The 19,640-nt window shown below is 46.3% G+C and overlaps 1 protein-coding gene across 1 annotated transcript in view; it reads right to left on the reverse strand.

Annotated features, from left to right (window-relative positions):
- Nucleotides 1-613: 613 nt before the first annotated feature.
- The window catches only part of TIPE3 (TNF alpha induced protein 8 like 3), a 38,509-nt gene continuing 19,482 nt past the window's right edge, over nt 614-19,640 (reverse strand). Inside the window, exon 2 of the mRNA XM_008269003.5 lies at nt 614-2,105. Coding sequence (XP_008267225.1) covers nt 1,543-2,105 — 563 coding nt within the window. The 3' untranslated portion in view covers nt 614-1,542. The remainder of the gene's footprint in view (nt 2,106-19,640) is intronic.

The following is a 19,640-nucleotide window of genomic DNA, read 5'->3' on the forward strand; positions in this document are numbered from 1 at the left end:
ATGTTGGTTTAAGGGATATTGAAAAGATGCCAGAAGCTTCAGTGTGCAAGCACAGCTGTGCAAGAGTGGGAGAAGGGGTCTGCAGGCCTCAAACCCACTGACCCACTTAAGACCCTGAGTGCAGATCTCTTGCTCTTCTTTTTCATCTTTCTTTCAACTCCGTCATCATCATCATCCTAATCATCATCATTCTTCTTCCTCTTCCTTCTCTCCTCCTTCTTCTTCATTTATTTTGTCCATTTGAAAGGCAGGGTTAGAGAGAGAGAAAGATGGAGAGACAGAGAGAAGAATCTTCCATCCATTGGTTCACTCCCCACATGGCCACAACAGCCAAGGTTGAGTCCCACTGAAGCCAGGAGCTTGGAATTCCATCCAGGTCTCCCATGTAGGTGCAGGGTCCCAAGCACGTGGGCCTTTTCCACTGCTTTCCTAAGTACATCAGCAGGGAGCTGGATCAGAAGTGGAGGAGTCGCACTCAAACCGGTGCTTATATGAGATGCCAGCGTTGCAGGCAGTGGCTTAAGCTGCTGCATCACAACACCGGCTCCTCAATCCCATTATTGTTAACAATGTATTTAAGGAATTTTATTTTGAATCACAACTCCAAAACCTCTTGTTTTAAGGGTAATTTCAATTTATTAATGAACCAGAGAAAACAGCACAAAATGACTGTGAAAGGCCAAGAAATACGGATGAAGGTTCATTCAGCCTGACTGCCCCGTGCATGCCAGAAGAAAGCCCTCTTGAGCCACAAGGATAAGGGAAGGCTGGTCCCACAAGGAGGCGCCCAGTGCTTCTCTGCTTCTGTGTTATGGGTGGGGAAACTCTCTCCCCACTGGGCATGGAAAGCTTCCCTCCACAGGATCATAAACCTGCACTAACAGCTAAAAAGTGCAACTTCAAATTTTCTAATCTGCAACCAGACTTCTGTGACACCTTTGGATTGTATTTCGTGAAGCAGCACATTTAGAGGAAGGTCGCAAACTCAGCCTGTTCGATTCTACCGTCCTTTTCTTCTATGCTGCTTAAAAGTTTAGATCCAGGTGTATCCCTCTCCCACTCAGAAGAGAAAATACTCAGACCTTCCACCATCGTTTTCAAAAGCACGAACACACAGCATCTATCTCATCGGATCCTCACAACAGCCCTGTGAGGTAGGCAGGCAGGCAGGCATTGTGGTTCTGGGATACAGAGTACAGAGCTGCGGCAGGTGGAGCTGGGAAGCAAGTCCATGTCCTCAGGCTTCTGATCCAGGGCTCCTTCCACTCCAAGAGATGAAGCTCACCTGCTGAGCAGAGCAGCCTCTCTGGTTACAAATGATGAACGAGCCCTTGGGCTTGCAAACACAGGTGATGTTAGTACAGACGTCGTCAGAGAACTTGGGGAATAAATGTACCTGAGGTCAGTTCAGCATCAGTATCAGGGGTGGGATAGAACAAGGGCATCTTGGATAAGGGTTTTTTCTTGTTTTCTTGATTCTCACCCAGACAGTGTTGGGGGCTGTAACCTTAAAGCAGCAGAGTCCAGGAGGAGAGAAGCCATTCAAAGGACTTTCTCATCTAGTAATTTATTTATCCCTTCACAAATCCGCTTGAGGTTGGGCCGACAGTCTCCGTCCAGACTGTAGAGAGTGGAGAGGAACTCTACGTCTGCAAAGTGGTTGAAGACATGATTGATGCGCCCGTGGGTCCTGGGTGTCAGGTGCCGCTGCACCAGTTCATGCACCAGGTCCTTGCACTCATGCAGGAGCTTGGAGAGCACATTCCTATCAAAGGTGTATTCCACCTCGTAGAAGCTGACCATGGTCATGGCTGTCTGGTTCAGCTTCTTCCGGAACTTCTCCACGACAACCACCTCCTCTTGGTTGAACTGGTTGTTCCGGTAGAGGATCCCAATTTTGATCGCCACCTTGATTAAGTCTTTCATGATCTTGTGTGCCTCTTTCTTGTTGTGGGTGTATTCTCTGGTGACTTTGTAGAGCTCATCAAAGATCTCACTGCTGGTATCATCGATCAACATGTTGGCCACAGTTTTGCTGGCTATTTTGCTCAGAATCTTCTTCTGGGCTTGAAGGGCAAGACTCTTTGAACTAAAAACATCGGGACCTATGGTAAGGAAAGAAATAGGTGTTATAGAAACACGAACAGTTAATATGTTTCTGCAAGTAAAACAGATTACATTGGGGGTGGGCATTTGGCTTAGTGATTGCAATGCTAGTTGGGACTCCCACTTCTTAGAGTGCCTGTGTTTGGGTTCAAGTTCCAGCTGTGGCTCCTTATTCCATTTTCCCGCTGGTGCAGATCCTTGGTGGGCAGTGGGTTGTGGGTTGTGATTGGGTCCCTGCCATCCATGTGGGAGCCCTTGATTGAATTCTGGGCTCCTGGCTTCAGCATAGCCTAGCTCTGGCTGTTGCAGGCACTTTGGGAGTGAACTGGCAGATGCGGTTCACTATTGGTCTGTCTTTGTCTCTGTCATTCTGTCTTTCAAATAAGGAAAAAAAAAACCTCTAAATTGATCTGTATGTTCTTTGAGCAAAAACTCATGTATTTATGCAACTTTCTAACCAAACCCTGTCCCAATCTGGCTACCCCTCTCTCCTCTCCACATGACAAGCTTGTTTACTGCTTTGAGCCTTCTACACTGTGTTTATGCCCTTCCCTCTGCTGGAAGTGATCTCCTGGGCAGGCAACAATGTCACCTTTTTAAACATACTTCATGCAGAAAGTCTTCCTGACCCTGGAGAACCCCCTGCTACTGCTGTGACACTGGAAACTACTCAGTTTCAGAAATCATACAGGAGCAAACCATTGCTTAATGGCAAGAATGTAGTCCCAGGATCAGGGCAGACATGTTTCCAGGGTGGATAGTAGGTCATGGCAGTCTTTTTGACTGAGTCTCAGAGCCCATATTTTACTGAGTCTTACATGTGTGCTTCCATTTTGAGATGTATCCATTTTAGGGTGTCTTACAGTCATGGCTGCCAGGAAGCTATCCTGCTATGGGTGTCATTATCTGTCAATTGCATGTCAGTTTACACCACAGGTGTGAGAGATTAGGGAGAAAGTCAAGAGCATTCTTCTAAGAAAGGTCTCCTCGCCAGTGTCCTTGGCATCACAGGACATGGCACTGTTTGGGAAACACAGATATTAAGAACCCCAAGTCAGAGGTGTGGCAGATGTAGGCGTTGCCCACATCCCATGTCAAGAGTGCCTGCTTTGAGTCCTGGCTACTCGGCTGCTGTACCAGCTCCCTGCTAATGCACCTGGGAAAGCAGCGGAAGATGGCCCAAGTGCTTGGGCTCCTATCACCCACATGGGAGACTCACATGGAGTTCCTGATACCTGGCTTTGGCCTGGCCTAGTCTAGGCTGTTGCAGGCATTTGGGGAGTGAATCAGCAGATGGAAGATCCCTTTCTCTCTCACTCTGCCTTTTAATTAAATAAATCAATAAGTCTTTATTTTTAAAGCGTTACAGACAAGTAGAACTCTGTATGTGAAAAAGCTTAGAAAAACCACACTTTATTTTACTGTTATGTTCTACTTTATGAATACATGAGAGCAATATACATTAAGAAAAACTACAACACTGCATCTGGGCACTTTCCATAAGTATGGACAAAATTCTAAGTACCAAAAAAGCAACAATTCACAATTTAATCAGCAGCATTTTTCTTCTTTCTTAAGAGCACATAAAATGGCATCTTACAATTGATGATGTCTGAGATCTGATAAAATATCTAGAAAGTGGCCGATTGGCGGGAGCTGACATTTGAAATGCAAACCCTTGGCCATCCTCACTCCACAGCATGTATGCCTGTTATTCTTATCTTCTCAAGGGATTTAAGTGGCCTGAGGACGGAGACAGTGTCTTCCAGAGCCCCTAGCTCAGTTCTGGGTTCAGCACAGGATGGTGTCGGCTGAGTAAAATACCAGAGAACCATTGCAGAAGAACAAGAAGTAGTAAACTAGAACGCAATATTCCTTTGAGAATGAGGGTCCTCCAGGATCCCTAGAGCTCACAGGCTGTGCCCTGTGTCACACGGAGGTGGCAGATGTGGTAGACAGAGTAAACAGAGGGATGGCCACATGCACCAGCTCCTGTTCTCCCTGTCTGCCCCTCTGCAGTCCGTACCCTAGCCTCTCTGCTCACACCAGACTCGTTCCCTCGGCAGACACGGATTCACCACTGGATGCTCCAGCCTTGCAGACACAAACTCAGTAAACACGCAAGCACAGTTTAAACAACGGCTTCACGCGCCCTCACAGCCTTGGGTTCTTCCAGGACAGCTCCTTCTGCTTTTGGGCCTCTTCCAGAGGCAGGCCCCTACTGGGCATATCCTGGAGCAGGGTCACCGCAGTGGAATCAGCAGGACTCAAACAGTGGGCACCAGGGGGCTTCCAGAGCCGCAGGAAAGTCTCCCCGAAGCCTGGGACCACACACTCCTCAGGCAGTTTCACAGCCGAGTGACCCTGGCATGGCCGGGATTTTCCCCTTTGCTCTCAGAGTGTATAGAATGCACACTCACTGTGCAGAAATACAAGAAGTGAGCATGGTCTCCCGGCTTCCTGATTTATGCTCTTGCAGAATTTGAGATCAGTGATCTTTTTCCTCAGACTGATCATCTACCATGGTTACCAGACCTCACCATGAATAACCTTTGCTTCCCCCAAAATCGAACTTGTCCTTCAAAGACAAATATTTACACGCACTAAGGAAGTTCAAAAGATCACACTGTATGCTTTGATGTCGATTCCACACAGAAAAAGCTTGGCGACTTTTGAGCATTGGCTCTGTCATGGCAACAAGTACATGCCTCCCCAGGTGATTACTCCAGTGGGACCAACAGAATTTAACTGGATCTTTTCTGCAAGATCAAAAAAATGTAGCCACAGCTCCTAACGGTCTGAGAATAAGTTCTTTTTAAAGGTTTTCTGGAAATGCAGGAAACATACACTATACAGACGCAATGGAACCACTCAATAAGTCTTAGTGCTGAATGTTAGCACTGAGGGGGAGGGATGTGTCTGTCTAAGCGCTACCTTATGCGCAGGGCCTAGCGTATCACCGTTTAACTCTATGAACCCCTGCTAGCTCGCCTGATTCCAAACCCTGCTCTTGTTACCACCAGCATTTCCGCCATGCTGCTTGGAGCAGTGGTCATCACAACGTTTGTTCACACCTCCCCATTAGAATTTTGAGAAAGCCATGTGCATTTTTGTATATTTTAAAAACTTGGCAGCATTTCCCACCTTAGGGTCAAATAATTAGAAAAGGTATAATTTCTAGGTATTGTAAATATTGACATTTTCAAATTAATCTGCTAAACATTCTTCTAAATGTGTCCACTGTAATACAAGTACTGTTGTACTCTAATGCCCAGTGTTGTCCATTTAAAAATGGTACAGGGCTGGCGCTGTGGGTAAAGCCGCCGCCTGCAGTCCCAGCATCCTATATGGGTGCCAGTTTGAGTCCCTGCTGCTCCACTTCCGATCCAGCATTCTGCTATGGCCTGGGAAAGTAGTAGAAGATTGGCCAGTTCTTAGGGCCCTGCACCTGCATGGGAGACCTGGAAGAAGCTCCTGGCTTCGGGTCGGTGTAGCTCCCGCCATTGCTGCTGTCTGGGGAGTGAACCAGTGGATCAAAGACCTCTCTCCCTCTCTCTGCCTCTGCCTCTTTGTAACTCTGCCTTTCAAATAAATAAATAAGCCTTTAAAAAAATGAAAATGGTACAAGCAGCATATCCTTTAAAATTGAATTTGGGGACTGGTGTTGTGGTGTAACAGGTTAAGCTGCTGCCTGCAATGCCAGTATCCCATTTGAATGCCAATTCATGTCCCAGCTGTTCCACTTCCTATCCAACGGTAGCTAATGGCCTGGGAAAAGCAGTGGAAGATAGCCAAAGTGCTTTGGCCCTTGGCACCCACTTGAGAGACCCAGATGAAGCTCCTGGCTTTGGTCTGGCACAGCCCTGGCTGTTGCTGCCACTTGGGGAGTGAACCAGCAGATGAAAGATCTCTGTCTCTCCCTCTCTCTCTCTGTAACTGTGACTTTCATGTAAATAAATAAATAAATAAATCTTTTTAAAAATTGAAAATGAGACACATCCCTTTTTTTCTTCTTGAAATTGTGTCTCTGTTCTACCTTACCCACATAACCTTAATCCATCGTAATTTTCTAGAACCAAGAGATGTACATTGATGGAAATTTAAAGAAGATTCTAATGATTATCTCTAGGCATTAAAAGTTATCTCCTGGAGCAAATTACCACATTAACACTTTGGGTGTGATACAAAATACTACATTTTGGAAAAATATGCATTAAAAATAAAAAGTAAATTTTATTGGAAAGGTAAATTAGATGGGCAGGGGTGGGTTATGGTGCCTTGACTAAAGTAAGCATTGCCAGCAGGAGTTCTACATAGTCCCTGAGTCTGACCTGGGAGGTTCTGCACTCAGTGTCCCCCTGAGAGTCTTTATGGGTGAGGACTCTGATTTAAACAGTGGGGAGAAGGGAGATCCACCAGGCCTTAACCTCAGGTTTCTATTCAGGTAGATAGGTATGCACACAATCTGTACAAAGAGTATGTGCTGAAGTTGGGAAGAGGAATTGAGAGTTGCAGGTTGGATCCCTTCAACGTCTCTTGGTTTGCACATTGCATGGAAAATCTCTGGACTGTGGGAGGTGTGCACACCAGTTTGAGTCCTGCTCCTCTCTAATGGCAGCAGCGTTCCAGGGAATGTTAAGATGTTAAGAGGTAATCTTTGGGAAGAAGGAAAAGACTTCCTTGGTTAGGCCGGCGCCGCGGCTCACTAGGCTAATCCTCCGCCTAGCGACGCTAGCACACCGGGTTCTAGTCCCGGTCGGGGCGCTGGATTCTGTCCCGGTTGCCCCTCTTCCAGGCCAGCTCTCTGCTGTGGCCCGGGAGTGCAGTGGAGGATGGCCCAGGTGCTTGGGCCCTGCACCCCATGGGAGACCAGGAAAAGCACCTGGCTCCTGGCTCCTGCCATCGGATCAGCGCGGTGCGCCGGCTGCAGCGCGCCGGCCGCGGCGGCCATTGGAGGGTGAACCAACGGCAAAAGAAGACCTTTCTCTCTGTCTCTCTCTCTCACTGTCCACTCTGCCTGTCAAAAAAAAAAAAAAAAAAAAAAAAAAAAAAAGACTTCCTTGGTTAAACAAATTTGAAAAACACTGTATTAAGAAAAGTGAGGTTCTTTTCTGTGAGACTTTTAAAACTATTCCTTTAATTCATTAAACGTTCTATCAATTTTCAGAGAGGAGCGGGGCGGGGGCAGGATAATGGCCTTCCCAAGGTGTCCATATCCTTTTTCCCAGAATCCAGAGCTACACTGCTTTCCATGGCGAAAGCCACGTTCATGTGTGATTAAGTTATGGACCTTGGCTTTGAGGAGATTATCCTGGATTATCCAGAGGGCTCAATGCAATCACAAGGGTCCTAATAACTCAGAGAGGCAAGAGAGAGACAGAGAGAGACACGTGCTGTTGGAAGCTGAGACAATGTGGTCGTTAGTTCTGACGATGGAGGAAGAAGCAGTAGCCGAGGAGGGCGGATGACCCGTAGAAGCTGCAAAGGCGAGGGAAAGGACCTCCCCTGGAGCCTCCAGAAACACGTGACTGCTAGCCTGGGAAACCAGTTCCAGAGTTCTGATCTCCAGAAATTTAAAATGACAAATTACTGCTTTAAGCCTCTAAGTATGTGGCAATTTATTTCAGCAGCAACAGAAAATTAATGCCGGTGGACAGAATGGGATGTGACATTTCCCAGTTTCATTTGGTCAGGGAACTCTTTTCATCTCTTGAGTAGAGTTGATGCATGCGGGGAGGTAGCCCTGGCAGCCAGGAGCTGAGGTCTGCCCGTATCGCCCCGCTGTCCCGATGCTGCGGCTCTGCCCACCCCGGGAAGCACAGTGGCCCAGCCCATGGATGGCAGCTCTGCCGGGGCTGCCCAAATCCCCTGCTCGCCCCTGCCCCCCGCACCACTCAAAACCCCTTTTCCATGCCCCACCGACCCTGCTCCTTCTGTGTGGTGAAAACAACTTCTGTGATGCTGTCACTTAGCACTGATGGCAACTGAAATACCCAACATGGCTGCAGGCTGTGAACCTGTGATTCCTTTAGTTCATTACAATCTCATTGTAATGAAATTACTATGGCTGATACTCCCACTCCCATCTTGGACCTGATGCCACAGCACTTCCAAGATTTCCAAAAAGGCAGAAGGAAATGGGCTGTTCTCAAGCCCCACCCTAAACTCTGCCCTATTTGAATATTCAATTAAGTCCCACTCCAGACACCATCCCTTATGCCACCAGATTGTATAAAAGGAAGACCCCGAATCTTTTTTTTTTTTTTAACAGGCAGAGTTAGACAGTGAGAGAGAGAGAGACAGAGAGAAAGGTCTTCCTTTTTTCGTTGGTTCACCCCCTAAATGGCCACTATGGCCAGCGCGCTGTGCCGATCCAAAGCCAGGAGCCAGGTGCTTCCTCCTGATCTCCCATTCGGGTGCAGGGCCCAAGCACTTGGCCCATCCTCCACTGCCTTCCCGGACCACAGCAGAGAGCTGGCCTGGAAGAGGAGCAACCGGGACAGAATCCGACTCCCAGACCGGGACTAGAACCCAGGGTGCCGATGCCACAGGGGGGTTAGCCAAGTGAGCTGCAGCGCTGGCCAGAAGGCCCCCTGAATCTTGACTGCTGCTCTCTCTCTCCTGAGCTTGCCTACACTACGCTTTAACTTTGCCTATAAAGAAAAAAAATCTTGCTTCTCTGCTGACCTTTTTCTATGTCTCCTCCTGGAATTCCTTCTTATGATGGAGAAAAGAACCTGGCCCAAACCTAGCCAGGGGCCACCCCACAGCAGGGACCAACTGTCCAATTTCTCAGCAGTAAGGAATTTCCCAGACATTTTCATTGCTAATAGTGGAAAAATCCCAGGAAATGGGGAACAAGTTGGTCATCCTACTTCTGAAATACATCATTTCCCTCAAGAGTGAAGAACAGAGAAGTAATGAAGAAAGCATTTCAGGAAGTAGAAGATGCTGTTTGATGTTTAAGAGGCTACCATCTCAGCAGGATAAGCAGTGCACCCCCCATGGTGCAACATTTACCGCCCTCTACCTTCTGTTTAATTCTGGAGGCGATCATAACCCCTTTTGGTCCCTATTAGACTAAGCTTCCTTTTGTCTCTTTTCTCTGTAATTATTGAGCATTTACTAGTAGGTTTTCTCTGTTTCAAGTGCTATTGGGAAAACCTCATAAAGTATTCCATTTGATCTTACTCTTAATATAATCTTATAGAGAGACAAGATATAAACAATGAGACAAAATACAGAAACATGTGAAACAGCCCAAGCTGACGTGAGTGAGAACAGTTGTGATAGGCCCCAAGGACTCTACAGATGGACTTGAATGCAAGGAAGTGGGGAGAGCTACTGTTAAGAAGTGGTTTCCAAGGTCAGGAAAACAGCATTGTAATTTCCCCAAGATGCAAAAGCCCTGAGTGGATTCCTGATAAGTTTCCACCATCTTTTTTGTATTAGAATTTATTATTTACCTAAAAGGGAATATGGGGTACAAACTTGTAGGGTGAGAGGATGAGAAAGGTCACAGGGATAGCATCTCTAGTCATAAAGATCAAGTGTGTAGAGTAGAATAATCAAATGCTACAGGTCCTGGCTGTCACCAGGAAGGTTTCAAGAAAGAACACCACCACCCACCACCAAGTAGATTCCCCCACTCTGCCTTAGATTCCCACAGCTCTGGGAGAGATTCTGCCATGGTGAATGTGAGACGCGCTCATTGAAGACACCGTGGCCCAACACTTATCCCAGAGGCCATTAGTCCCATAGGATGCTCCTGGAAAGCAGGTTCTGGGGTCAGTAAGTGAGTTTGTAGGTGACTACATCGTACGGCTTGCCCTTGAGTTCCCCATATCAGGCCACTTATTATGGCTTTAAAAAGTCCTGCAGTAAAGACACCAGTGGAGTGTGGTTTAGTCCACCACTTGCCAAACTTACTGGACAATGCCTTGCTGCCCTGCCTCCACCCTACAGTATGCGTTTTATGGGAAATACCAGGATAGGATGGAGAAAAAGAAAATAAAAAATACTCGAGTCAGCAACACTTTTACGTCTCCCAGAGATCTGTGGGGGGAATGGCACGGAGAATGGCACCATTGCTCGCAGCTAATGATACACGTGATGTAAGGACCGCACTGAGGGAGCAGTCCTATGCAGGGGATATTTTGCACATGGAGATCTTGGACTTGCATCCACCCATCCTGTCTCAGCCTTCTGCAAATGGTCCAGCTGGGGACCCACAAGGGAGGGACACTGCAGGCTAAGAGGAGGAATGTGAGCAAAGTTTTCAGAGCCAAGAGCAGGGGTGTGCCTGGGATATCTGGGGAAACAGGCCTTAGAGGGGACACATGCTTGTTGGTGGGGAAACACCAAGGGATCTAGGCTAGATCTTGGTAAAACCGTTCTCTTATTTCTATGTACAAGGAGCCTTAGAGATTGCTTGTGGCCAGAGACACCATGTTCGAACAAACATTCCCATTCTTCAGCCAGGAAAGTTACTGGATTGTTTGTGATACCTGCATAGAGATAAAAATGTGATTATGCAGCTCTGTAGTGTAGCTCATCTGACTGTACAATGGGACACACTGAGGAAGCTGTGCAATTCATCTTTGTAGAAGCAAATGGGGTTTCCTTTCACCTAGACTGATGGATAACCTCAAGGGAAGGGAACATGAGCACAGTGCTCTGAGAATAAGTAACCTCAACACCTTTAGAAAGAAAGGAAAATACCACAACTAGGTGGGAGGAATGGTGTGACCATGGTAGTAACTAGTTTGCAGAGAGAAAATAAGAGAGAATTTAAGTGGGCACTTTACTGCATGAAAAAGTGCTGAGGCCAGTCGGAGTTGCTGCTTTCACAAATGATGTTCAGCTGGAGCACAAGAGATGTTTCCACATTTCTAGAAAACATTAAGCTCTCCCAGATGGTGAAATGCCAGGCTGATGGTGACAAACAGCAGGAAACTCTAACCAAGCTGGGTGAGTGGGCAGAAAAGACAGAAGAGCTTCAGCATGGTCAGAACAAGGTAACAAATTTGGGGAAAAAGAAAGCAAATGATGGTTATGAAAGATGGCGGGCTTTGCGCTGTCTGCTGCAAGCCAGAAGAGTGCTTTGGCAGTGGAGGAGGCACAGAGATGGCTGGCATGCTGTCCTCTCTCCCATAGGGTTCTGCAACTTCGCTACCTCTGCAACGCTTCCAAGGGGTGTGTGGAAAAGTTGAGTAGAAGCATAGATAACTATGTCAAAATGATAAGATTGGAAATGATTTGTAACAGCCAACAAACAGTCTCACTTCCATAAACAGCTTAAGATGATGGTAGGAAAGAGAATTAGCTAAAAGTGTTAAGTAGAAGAGTGGAGATGGTACCCAGAGAGGAACAATCTAGCGCCTAGTGAGCACTACCTGTCTAGACAGGGGATCCAGAGTACAAGGGAGGCACCGAAACCCTGGGCATAGGAAGATTGAATGATTGTCTAAGTTTCTGGTACTCAATCATTTATATTTAACTCTTGAAAAAAAACCTCAAGCAAATCTCCTTGAGGTAGAGGATCCTTGCAAGCTACTTTGAACTTGGACTTCAATGATGAGCAGCCATCCTTCTGCTCAGCGGCTTATGCACTGGGAAATGCTGACTGGACATGTGTCATGGCCCTCAGCCTCCAGCCTGCACCACTGGGAGCCAATGGGGAAAGTGATAGCTTCCCCTCCTCCCTTCAAGTTTCTTTTTCTGTTCTCTGGGTATGTAATGAGGAAGGGGATTGCTGCAGGGGTGAGGTGGTCCACAGGATGGGCTAACCGTGACAATGATACATGCTTCCTGGAGCAGACAAGGGCCCTGCTGCCCGCAGGATGGGTTGTCCATGACAATGATACATGCCTCCTAGAGCAGACAAGGCCCTTGCGTTAGTTCTTGGTCGTCCCTAAGTAGCTGTGGAGACAAGATGATTAAGGACATTAAGCAGTGTTTAGAAACATAAACCTCACAGCACTGTGGTTCCCAGAATGAGCAAGGAGGCATCCCAGGGGAATGACACTAGAAATCATTTTTCTCCCCTCATATAAAACTGTCATTTGTATATTTCTGGAATATTAAAGAATGGACATGGAGCTGCAGGAGCTGGAATAAAGTGGAATTGTTAAGGAATGGTGGGACCTTCGAGGTTGGGACATCACAGACCTTGATTCTCCCCTTCCCCCACAGAGAAAAGATCAAAGCTTATAAGTTCATGAAAAATGCCTTTTGTTGGTGCAATCCTTTCAAAGTTGAGTAAGATGGTGTTTTTAAAGCTTAAGAAAGGCACTTAGGGATACTTTAAGAGGCACTTACAGTAAAAGTTAGATGACTGAGGAGGGTTAGGGAATGGATTTTTCTGACCCAGGGCTGACCCAACGCATCTTGGAGGACTTTTTGGGGCTGGCACTCCCAACCCTCCAAAGGTATCTGATCTGCCTTAAAGACAGAGCCCGTGGGCTCACCAGGCTTCTGGAGAGACCTGTGGTGCCCCCAGATTTCCAACACTTTCAACAAGAAGCAGGCAGCTTGTGGGTCCTATGAGTGGGGTACCATGGTTAAAGGGGCAGCAGCTTCCACCAGGCACCACTGGTGCAGAGCACAAAATGAAAGTATTAGAACCTCTATGTATGTTTCCATTTTTTTGGTCATGGGATAATTCAAGCTCTACTAATGGTAGTATACAGACTGGCCCTGAGGCAACTGTTGTGTGACATTCTTAGGGCAAAGGCTACAGAGAGGGGGTTTAGTGTGTCCATCATTGGCTTGTTCCCTTCCAGAAGTTTTGATTTATTTCAGTATAAATGTACGTGTTCTTGGTCATACAGACTCGCTGACCATACTATTTAGAATCACTAAACTAACCCTTGCAAAAGTGACTAGTGATTTCAAAAGATTCCTGCAAGAAACAAAACAGAATGGAAGACCGTGTACCAACCGTTGAAGTTCACGTGAATAGTGAGGGAATGGCAGAGCTTCTCCACAGCCAAACTACAAGGTGAGAGTGAGGATCTAATCAGATCTGATGAGAAGTGGACCATCAATCTTCCAAAAATTTAAATGGCCTGAAATTCAGATTTCAAGTATTTTTATTTACCTTGAGGTATTCCTTGATGGCAGTAGGAAGCCATGACAATTAACAAGACAGTTAGAGCACTGTGATTTCAATCTTTGGCTTGTCCTTTGAGCCAACAGGATGAATGGTCTTTGGGGAAGAGCAATGAGTCAAGGATGATGCTGTTTTCTCAAGCTCTGGATGCCAACGGACAGGGCTGGTGTTCTGGCACAGCAGGTTAAGCCACTACCAGTGACACTGGTATCCTATATAGGTGGCATCAGTTCAAGTCATGGTTGCTCCCTTTCGGATACAGCTCTCTGCTAATGTGCCTGGGAAAGCAGAAGATGACCCAAGTCATTGTGCCCCTGCCTCCCACATGGGAGACCCAGATGGAGTTCATGGCTCCTGGCTTCAGCTTGGCTCAGCTCCAGCCATTGCAGCCATTTGGTGAGTGAATGGTTCTCTCCTCTCTCTCTCCCCCTCTCTGTAACTCTGCCTTTGTAATAAGTAAATAAATAAATAAATAAATTCTTTAAAAAAATGCCAGCTGAATTAGGCAGCAGGGAAGAGAAGCCAGCATTCAGGGACGATGAGTTCAGCCCTGAGTTCCAGGTGGCTGTGGGGCATCTGGGTGGAGGTGGCCACTCCAGTCTAGCAGGGCACCTCACACCTCCCTGGTCCTACCCCAAGCAAACCCTATCCCTTTCCAGTTAGAAAAAGATAACAAACAAACAAACAAAAATCCATCTTCTTGAAATGGTTGGTCCATTAGGGATCTTTGGGATAAACAGGCTCTTCCTTCAAAATGCAAATACCTACGTAGTCAGGGAAAGTGGATTCACTGCTTATTTTAATCATAGCCAGGCTGTACTCCTCTCAGAATTCTCCCCTTTGAGGCCCAACACCAAAGCACCCCTCCCCCCACCAAAAGAATGAATTATTTAGCAGTTAAGGCAGGAAGGGAGAGGCAGGCTTAGGTGCAGGAGGGCTGGGGTGGAGGGTGGAAGGAAGCCCGGCTGAATGATCAGATACAACCAGATGCAGACCAGGGGGCGCTGCATTCTCCAGTCTTCACCCCCTTTGCATGTGACCAATGTCCTGTCTCCAGCTTGGGCCTGGATGTCCCTGAAATCTTGCTTTTGCCTCAGGCCCGTGTGAGGCACAGAGTCTCGGCTTTTCAATTCATGCATCCAGAGGCTTAGAAACAGGGATTCGTAGCGTTTGGGGAGAACCAGGCATAATGAAATATCCCAGCTCTACTGGACATTTTAGGGTGCTGAGTAAGGACATTTGCAGGCAACGGTGGTTGAAACAGGTGCTTCTTACAGGAAAGCAGACTTAGAGAGCACTTCCAATACTTGCATTGAAAAGTCATAATCGAAAAGCTGTGTTTGATCATCTTCAAAGAGGAAGACTAAGTATTTTTCCTTCTTCCTGGGCCTTGAAAGGCCTCCTTCGTTCAGTGAACAGAGACTGGCAGAGTCCACTGTAAAACCTTTCAGCGTGTTATCTCATGTTGTTTTAGACTCCACATCTACCACCCATCAGCGCTGAGCAATCCGTAACTCAGTTCCTGATAATGTCAGAGCTAAAGATAACTCCTGAGCCCAGATTTCGTACTGGGGAGAGGGGAGGCGGTACACCTGTGTATTTGATGCTCACAACAATCACACAAGAGAAGTGAGTTCCATTTTAAAGATAAACTGAGGCACAGCACATTGAAGGAATTCACTCAAATCTAGGAAGTAGCAGAGCTGCAGTTGGGCCCAAGCTCACCAGACAAAACCTGTAATTTTTGCCTTCCTGCATCTGCATTCAGAAAATTTCTGTTGGTTTCCTAATGACTGTGATTTCTCATTTATTTGAAACACTAAATAGGCCTAAATTTAAACCTCCATCTAGCGAGGTGGGGTTCCATTTCATCTTTTCTTTTAAATACAAAAGGGACAGTCTCATGTGATAGACCAATACCACATATTCATCAACACTTGAAGACAGCTTTCATTTTTAGACAGAATTCTATGGATTTCAGCAGAGTTACGTATTGATTTTCGTTTTTCATATTGATTTTTACAGCCAGCGCTGCAAAGTGAATGAGTGTTTGATCATTTTACTTGCCAGAGCTAACTGAAGTAGAGCCGTGTGAAGTCACTGGGGGCTGAGGGCTGAATCATCTCCAACTCAACAGGTTAATTTTGGAGATCTGAGCGATATTTTTGTCTCACTGCAGTAGAAGGGCAACCATCACTAAAACAACGCCTACTTACATGAGAGCTTATTCCTCCCCTTCCTCTCCTGTACCTAACAAATAGCTAGTATCTCTCTGGATGGATCATATTCAGGCATAATAATTAGAGTCCACTTATGTACTGCCTATTCTTCTTGGTGCTTTATGACCAACAACTTGTCATATCTCGCAACAACTCCATGGAGGAGGCACTAAGACATCATCATCATCATTAGTAGCAGCAACAGCAGCAGCAGCATTTTACATTCAAGGAAACCAAGGCAGAGGGAGAGCAAGGGAACAGGCACTGGCCTAGAAGTTAAGGCTCTGGGTAGGATATCCCTGTCCCATATTAGAGTATGGGTACCCACTTCCAGCTCCTGACAGCAGCTCCCTGCCAATGCTGACCCTGAGAGGCAGTGGTGATGGTTCAAGTAGTTGGGTTCCCATCACTTACATGGAAAACCTGGATTTGCTTCCTGACTTCTGGCTTTGGTCTTGGCCCAGCCCCTGTCATTTGTGGGCATTTGGAGAGTGAACCAGCAGATGAATGTACGCACAATCTCTCTGTTGCTTTACCGCTCAAGTCTTTTACAAGGGGGGAGATTAAGCAGCTGTCCAACCTACCATTAGGAAGTAGTAGAGCTGGATTCAGCAGCTCTGTGCCTCGACCCACCCTACTGAATTGCCAGGCATGGGGTGACAACCGTCAAGTACTTTTTTAATTTTTAAAAATTTTTGAAAGGCAGAGTTACAGAGAGGCAGAGGCGGGGGTGGGGTGGGGTGGGGTGGCAGCACTGCAGGCAGCGACTTCACCAGCTATGCCACGGCGCTGGCCCATCAAGTACTTTAAATGTTTTTTGAATCACTGCCCACTTTAAGATGGAGATTGAGCAGGTTTTTTTTTTCCCAAGAAATTAATTTTTTAAAAACCACAAACCCCTTCAAACAGAAGATCATAATAACAAACCTTTGTGTGGCCCCCACCAGATGGAACGATTCTTAATGTTTTGCCCCTGACGCCAGAGGGAGGTGAAGCCCTCTGTTCCCAACATCTTCTCTTCTGTTTTTACTCCTCAGAGAGGGGGCACTTCAGAAGCTGGTGCGCTGTGTCTCATCTGGGATTGTGTTCTTGTGAGCAACTGTGTAAGTATCCATCAACATCATGAGGACACTCAAGACAATTCATGGAAAATGCATATGACAAAACAACTATGCAGAGATTTCATTTTTTTTTGTTTGCATGTGACCCACTTTATTTTTATATCATTGGTTTTAAAAAATTTTTTTTTAATTTACTTATTTGAGAGACAGAGGGAAAGAGAGACAGAGCACTCCCCCTTGCTGGTTCACTCCTCAAATGCCCGTAACAGCGTGGAGGTGAATGGAGAGGGAGATGAAGCTGGGAGCCAGGAACTCAATCCAGCTCTCCCAGGTGGTGGCAGGAACCCAACCACTTGAGCCATGGCTTCCCAGAGTCTGCATGAGCAGAGTGAGGAGCCAGAGCTCAGAATGGAACCCAGGCACTCCAGGATGGGACCCAGGCATCCTCATTGGTGGCTTAACTGCCAGGCCAAACACTTGTTCCGGATTTGAATTTTTTTAAAGACTTATTTATTTCTTTGAAAGCCAGAGTTACAAAGAGGCAGAGGCAGAGAAAGGGGGGAGGAGAGAGAAAGAGAGAGAGAGAGAGAGATATGTCTTCCATCCACTGGCTTACTCCCTAAATGGCTGCAACGGCCAGAGCTGGGCTGATCTGAAGCCAGGAGCTTCCTCTGGGTCTCCCATGCAGGTGCAGGGGCCCTAGGATTTGGCCCTCTTTCTACTGCTTTCCCAGGCCATAGCAGAGAGCTGGATCGGAAGTAGAGTTGAACCGGTGCCCATATGGGATGTTGGCACTGCAGGCGGTAGTTTTACCTGCTCCGCCACAGTGCTGGCCCCTAGATATCAAAATTTTTGGCACAAAAATAAACTTCACTTTTAATTGCATTTTCTGTGAATCATTTGAAGTACCGTCATATTTTGATAAGTGTTTCAAAACTTGATGTAAGAGTCTTCTGAAACTCTTCATTCAACATGCTTTCAAGATTTATCTAGCTGAGTCATTTAGTTTCTTATGTGAACATATTATGTATCCATGTTTCCTGTTGATGGACATTTAAATTCCTTCCATTTTTCTGCAAATAAAAAAGTGCCCATATGTTTTTCCTTGTGCACACACCCCACAGTCCTGGGCTCTACCTAGAATGCAGCTGGCACATCCTGTAGCAGGGGTTGCAAGTCGCTCTGCAGTGAGTCGGCACTGTCACTCCCAGGAGCAATGTGTGAGTTCCTGCAGTTTCACTTCCTCATCAACACCTCAAATAATCCAACTTCAAAATTCTGGCCCATCTGATAAGCACAAAATGATATCTTGTTTTTCTATATGTCTCCCTGATGGCTACGAGATTTGATATGTTCCTATTTATTGGGTTTTCAGGCTTTTCTCCTCCGAATTGCTTACTCATACAATTTAGTTGTATATTTTTCAATTGGAATGTATGCATTTTTCTTATTAATTTGTAGGTTTTTTTTAAATCTATAAGAGCATGTTATCCTATATTTCCTTCTCTTACCTAACTGCTCTGTAGGAGTTTTTACGTGTTAGGGATTTTAATCCTCTGCTGACCACATGAGTCCCAGTTATCTCCCCCTGGTCTGTGGCACTGCCTTTTAACTTTATTATGGTGTCTTTAGTCGTACAGAAAATTCACATTTTAATACAACGAAGTTGATTAATCTTTTCCTTGATGGTTGGTGGTTCTTCTATCTCATTTTAAACATCTCTTTCCTGACATAAGTTTACAAGAGTCTTGTGTATTTTCCAGAAGTTTTAAGGTTTTCATTTTCACATTTTGGTCTTTATTCCATCTGGAATTTATTTGTGCATATTGCATAAGGTCAGGAATATTTTTCTCTTCATCATTTATTCTTTTTATTGAATAGTTCGTCCTTCTGGTACTGATCTGTTCAGCCCCATTTTTAAAATATCAACTTTCCATATTGCATGAGTCTGTTTCTGAGTTTTTTACTCTGTTCTACTGGTCTGCTAGTCTATTTCAGTAACAATACCACAGTTTCTTAATTACAGCAACTCATAATTTAAGTCATAATAGACCAAAAGGAAGTCCTCCCTCTTTATTCTCCTTAGAAATTATCTTAACTATTGCTACCTTTACCCTTTCGTGTGAGTTTTGGGATCATCTGATTAAATGCCATGAATACCCCATGGTAATCCGAGGCAAACTGGTATCTTTATGGTGCTGAAAGTTTGCACCAGGAGAGTGACAGGTGTCTCCACTTAGCCAGATCTTCTGTTTTCTTCAGCAATGTGGATAGTGCCATCCACCGAATTCTTGCATCTCTTTCAGTAGATTTACTTTTGAGGTAAAGCAAAAGGCTCCAGTTGCCACTGTTAGTCTAAGTTTTACAAATTACAGTTTCTTCATGGTAATTAATGATGCAGAAGAACTCAACGACTTCCAGTATGTTTATCTCCTATTGAGAAACTGAGCAGGAATCCCACAGACAGACCTCGGGCTCCGCCTACCCCATGCCAGTCCTCCGACCCAATGTCAGTCAAAGAACACGCTGGCATCAGGACCCAGAAGGCAGTGCATTTCTTCACAAAGCCAGCCTTGCCCTGAGAGCCACACGGTCCCGGCAATCGGCCCTGACTGCCAACCACGCCCTGACCCTCTGGTGCGTGGATCCAAGCAGACCTTGTCCAGGAGGAGGAGGCACAGCTGACGGCAGCCCTCACGTCCCTCTTCCCAGGGAGGGAGGCCCTTGGCCCACAAGGCACTGAGATCAGCTCTCTGCTTTCCGCACCTGGTGGTGACTTCTTAGGGACCGATGCTCAGAGGATGTGTCGTATCCTCACAAGGAGGGGGGCGCCTGCTATGGAGAAGCTGTCCAACAAACGGCAGTTTAGAGAATGGCTGAATGAATGATTTTTGGCGTGTTCTTTCTCGCTCTCTGAGGTCTGGATTCTGTCTGTTCTGGGTCCACACCTGCGTGGTCGTGGAGTGCAGACTGAACTGAATGCACTCACCTGCCTTCTCAGCTCAGCACGTGGGCTGCGCCTTGCCTTTTGCTCGCAGCTGCCTGCCTGACCTCCTGGCCTCTGCCTGTCTTTGCCCCAACAGCAACAAGAGTACGTGGGGGCCAGACCGCCGCCCCCCCACGTGCCCTCTGTGTTCCATT

This window comes from Oryctolagus cuniculus, chromosome 12, assembly GCF_051225735.1.
Source record: "Oryctolagus cuniculus isolate XC-2025 breed Fujian yellow rabbit chromosome 12, ASM5122573v1, whole genome shotgun sequence".
Classification (NCBI taxonomy): domain Eukaryota; kingdom Metazoa; phylum Chordata; class Mammalia; order Lagomorpha; family Leporidae; genus Oryctolagus; species Oryctolagus cuniculus.